The sequence below is a fragment of the Bos taurus genome, chromosome 29 (assembly GCF_002263795.3).
Source record: "Bos taurus isolate L1 Dominette 01449 registration number 42190680 breed Hereford chromosome 29, ARS-UCD2.0, whole genome shotgun sequence".
Lineage (NCBI taxonomy): Eukaryota > Metazoa > Chordata > Mammalia > Artiodactyla > Bovidae > Bos > Bos taurus.
This window is the reverse complement of record NC_037356.1, coordinates 43897388-43900677: the sequence shown is the minus strand read 5'-3', so window position 1 is coordinate 43900677 and position 3290 is coordinate 43897388. Positions and strand designations below refer to the sequence as shown.

The window sequence follows — 3290 nt, the reverse complement described above, 5'->3', positions numbered from 1 at the left end:
GGTCGGCCCTAGCGCCAGCGTCAGCTGAGTCAGGCAGGGTGAGAGGGCTGGCCCGTTACCGCGGGCGCCGGGGGCCGGGGCGGTGCTGTGGTTTCGGTGCCGGTTGCGGGCAGGTGGCCTAATGAGCTCTCGGCACGCACCCCGCGCCAGCGGCCCGCCCGGCACCCCCGCCCTTGCTCCCCGCGCTCTTACCCCGCGGGGACCCTGGCGGCCCGCCCCAGCGTCACCCCTGAAGCCTCTGGGTTTCATCTCGGGACCCGGGTGCCGGGTTCCCGCTGGTGTCTGAGGGCGGCCCCTTCGGGGTCCGCGCAGCGGCTCGCGCGCCCTCTAGCGGCCCTGGGGCCCCTGCGCGGCCCTGGGCCGCACGTCTGACCCTCCTCCCTCGCCTCTCTCTGCAGGGATCTGTGTGCCCGACCATGGGGCCCCTCGGCCGGGAAACCTGGGCCCAGCGCCTGGGCACCTTCCGGGCCAGCCCGTCCGCCTTCATGGCAGGTCCCGAGGGTGAGGATCTGGGTCGTGACCTGCTGAGCGACTTGAGGAGTGAGAAGCTGAGCGAGCCGATGAAGGTAGGCCCCCCTGCCCGAGCCCTGGTCCCAGGTGTTTATCCCAGCCCACCGTGTCCTGACCCTCAACTTCGTGATGCCCACCCCACGCCCTCCCCCATCTCCAGGTTGCCCTGCTGGCTCTGAGCTTGGAGTACCCAGACCAGCTGTGGCCGGACGCCCCTGCAGCCGAAGCAGCCGCCACGTCTCTGTTGGACACTCTGGTCCTCCTACCCCCGCGGCCCTCAGCTCTGCGGCGGCCCCTGCTGCTGGCGGCCACCACAGCCTTGGCGGCAGGAGGTGCGCTGAACCCCGCCTCGGGAGCCTCCGGTCGGCTCCTGCCCCTGCTACTGGGCTTGGCCTCGGGTCGCGATCTGGGGCGAAGCTTCTGCCCTGCCTCGGAACAGCGCCCCCTTCAGGCCACAGCGTGGGAGTGCCTGCGGGAACTGGAGAGCTGCCGGCCCGGGCTGCTGGGGGGCTGCCTGGGGCTGCTGCGGGCCCTGCTGGGACGCGAGGGCCCGGCCCAGCCCCTCAGCCTGCTGCTGGCACTTGCTCTGCGAAACGCCTTGGTGATACAAGCCAGGGCCGGGGCTGGCCTGCAGGGCCTACTCACGGCTGGGGAGTCTTCCATGGAGGGTGGCCCCTGGAACTGGATGCTAGCTGAGGAGGGTGAGGTCCACCTTCAGCCCCAGGCACCCAGTTGGCCGGCGGCTGAGGAGGACGAGTGTGGCCTTGCGGCGCTGGAGCTCAGTCCTGAGGAGGCCCGGGAGCTGCGGGCCACTGTGGCCCAGCTTCTGGACGCCTCCTACCTGCTCACTCCTGTGGCCCAGGCCCAGCTTCTGTGGCTCCTGGGCTGGGCCCTGCGGGGTCTTCGGGGACAGCCACCAGTGCTCTTCAAGCCACAGCTGGTACGGCTGCTGGGCACAGCCCAGCTGACACTGCTGCACGCCATGCTGGCTCTGAAGGCGGCCTTCGGCGAGGCCCTGTTCACAGCCCAGGACGAGGCCTTGCTGCTTCGCCGGCTCACCTTGGCTGCTCAGCACCCGGCCCTGCCGCTGCCCACCCATCTCTTCTACCTGCACTGTCTCTTGAACTTCCCTGAGAACTGGCCGCTAGGACCCACAGGGGAGGAGGCCGCCCCACTGTTGTTGGGGTCCCAGCTCTGCCGTGGCCTCCTGCCCAGCCTCCTGCATGAGCCGATGGCCCTCCTGGCCCGCCTGCACCTGCTGTGTCTGCTCTGTGTGGAAGACGAGGAAAAGGAGGGAAAGGGCCAGGATCGGAGTCCCCGGCACTATCTGGAGGAGCTCCTGGCTGGCCTGCGGCAGAGGGCGGCCCTGGACGGTGGCCCCCGGGCCTTGGCTACTCTCTGCTTCCAGGCCTCATACCTAGTTGCTCACTGCCTGGCTGGGCAACCTGTGGTACTGATACCTTTGACCCAGGGACTGGCCCAGTTGTACCGAGCCCGGCCTGCACTGGCTCCCCATTTCGTAGATCTCTTGGATCACGTGGGCCCTGAGCTGCAGGAACCCTTGAGGGTGGCCTTGCGGCAGGAGGTGGCGTCCAGGCCAGGTAGAGAGGAGGCCCTCCGTTGGCACCTGCAGATGCTGGCCAGCGTGGCAGACGGGGATGCCCAGAGTGCCACCCTCAGCTTTCTGCGGGCTGCAGCCGCCCACTGCACAGACTGGGGCCTCCAGCAGGCCCTGCTGCGGGTCTGCCGGGCCCTGCTGCGGGCAGGCGTTGGGGGAGGCCTGGCGGATTTGCTGCAGGAGCTGGCCAGGCAACTGGAGGACCCTGATGGGCAGGACCATGCGCGCCTCTACTACATCCTCCTGGCCCACCTGGCAGGGCCCAAGCTGGGGGTGGCCCTGGGCCCCTCCCTTGCTGCACCCGCACTGGCCTCCTCACTGGTGGCCGAGAACCAGGGCTTTGCTGCAGCGCTGATGGTGCAGGAGGCTCCGGCCCCGATTCGGCTAAGTGTGGGTCCTCGCAGAGCCGAGGGCGCAGTCCCGGTGCTGCGGCTCCAGGTGGAGGTGCTGGAGCCAGTGTATTCTCTGGAGCTGCGCTTCCGTGTGGAAGGACAGCTCTACGCACCCTTGGGGGCTGTCCACGTGCCCTGCCTGTGCCCCGGCCGCCCCACCCGCCCTCTGCTCCTGCCTCTGCAGCCCCGACGCCCGGCTCCTGCGAGACTGGCTGTGCGTGCCCTGTATAGCACACCCAGTGGCCTCACCTGCCATGCTCACCTGCCACCCCTGCTTGTGGCCTTCGCTGACCTCTTCCTGCCTTTCCCCCAGCCCCCCGAGGGGGCCCAGCTGGACTTCTTTGAGGAGCTCTGGGACTCCTGCCTACCGAAGGGCACTGAGAGTCGCTTGTGGTGCCCTCTCGGGCCAGAGGGGCTGGAGGCCTTGGTGTCCCGCCACCTGGAGCCCTTTGTGGTGGTGGCCCAGCCCCCCGTCAGCTACCTTGTAGCCATCCGTCTGCCCCCGGACTCGAGGTTGCTGCTGCGGCTGGAGGCAGCCCAGGCGGACGGAGTGCCTGTGGCCCTGCGGACTGACGACTGGGCCGTGCTGCCCCTGGCGGGGGACTACCTCCGTGGGCTGTCAGCGGCTGGCTGAGCCCCGGAGCCAGGCTGGGGTGGGGGTGCAGGAACCCCCTTTGCAGGCTCTTGCCCAGGAAGGGTTTCTGAGAACCAGGACACAGCACTGTGGCTCCTTTCTTTAAAACACACAAAAATTACATTTGCTAACAGCA

General features: G+C 68.9%; 1 protein-coding gene across 2 annotated transcripts; it reads left to right on the top strand.

The window, feature by feature from the left end:
- AP5B1 (adaptor related protein complex 5 subunit beta 1) lies at nucleotides 1-3290 on the top strand. 2 transcript variants are annotated; one of them, XM_005227034.5, is made up of 3 exons: nucleotides 1-38; nucleotides 399-566; nucleotides 671-3290. In XM_005227034.5, exons 2-3 carry the CDS (start codon nucleotides 417-419, stop codon nucleotides 3152-3154), a joined length of 2634 nt encoding a protein of 877 aa, XP_005227091.1. In that variant the 5' UTR covers nucleotides 1-38; nucleotides 399-416; the 3' UTR covers nucleotides 3155-3290.

Coding starts and splice junctions, on each gene's coding strand:
- AP5B1 (XM_005227034.5), top strand. CDS start 417: ATGGGGCCCCTCGGCCGGGAAACCTGGGCCCAGCGCCTGGGCACCTTC. Junction 567..670: donor AGCTGAGCGAGCCGATGAAG/GTAGGCCCCCCT, acceptor CCCCATCTCCAG/GTTGCCCTGCTGGCTCTGAG.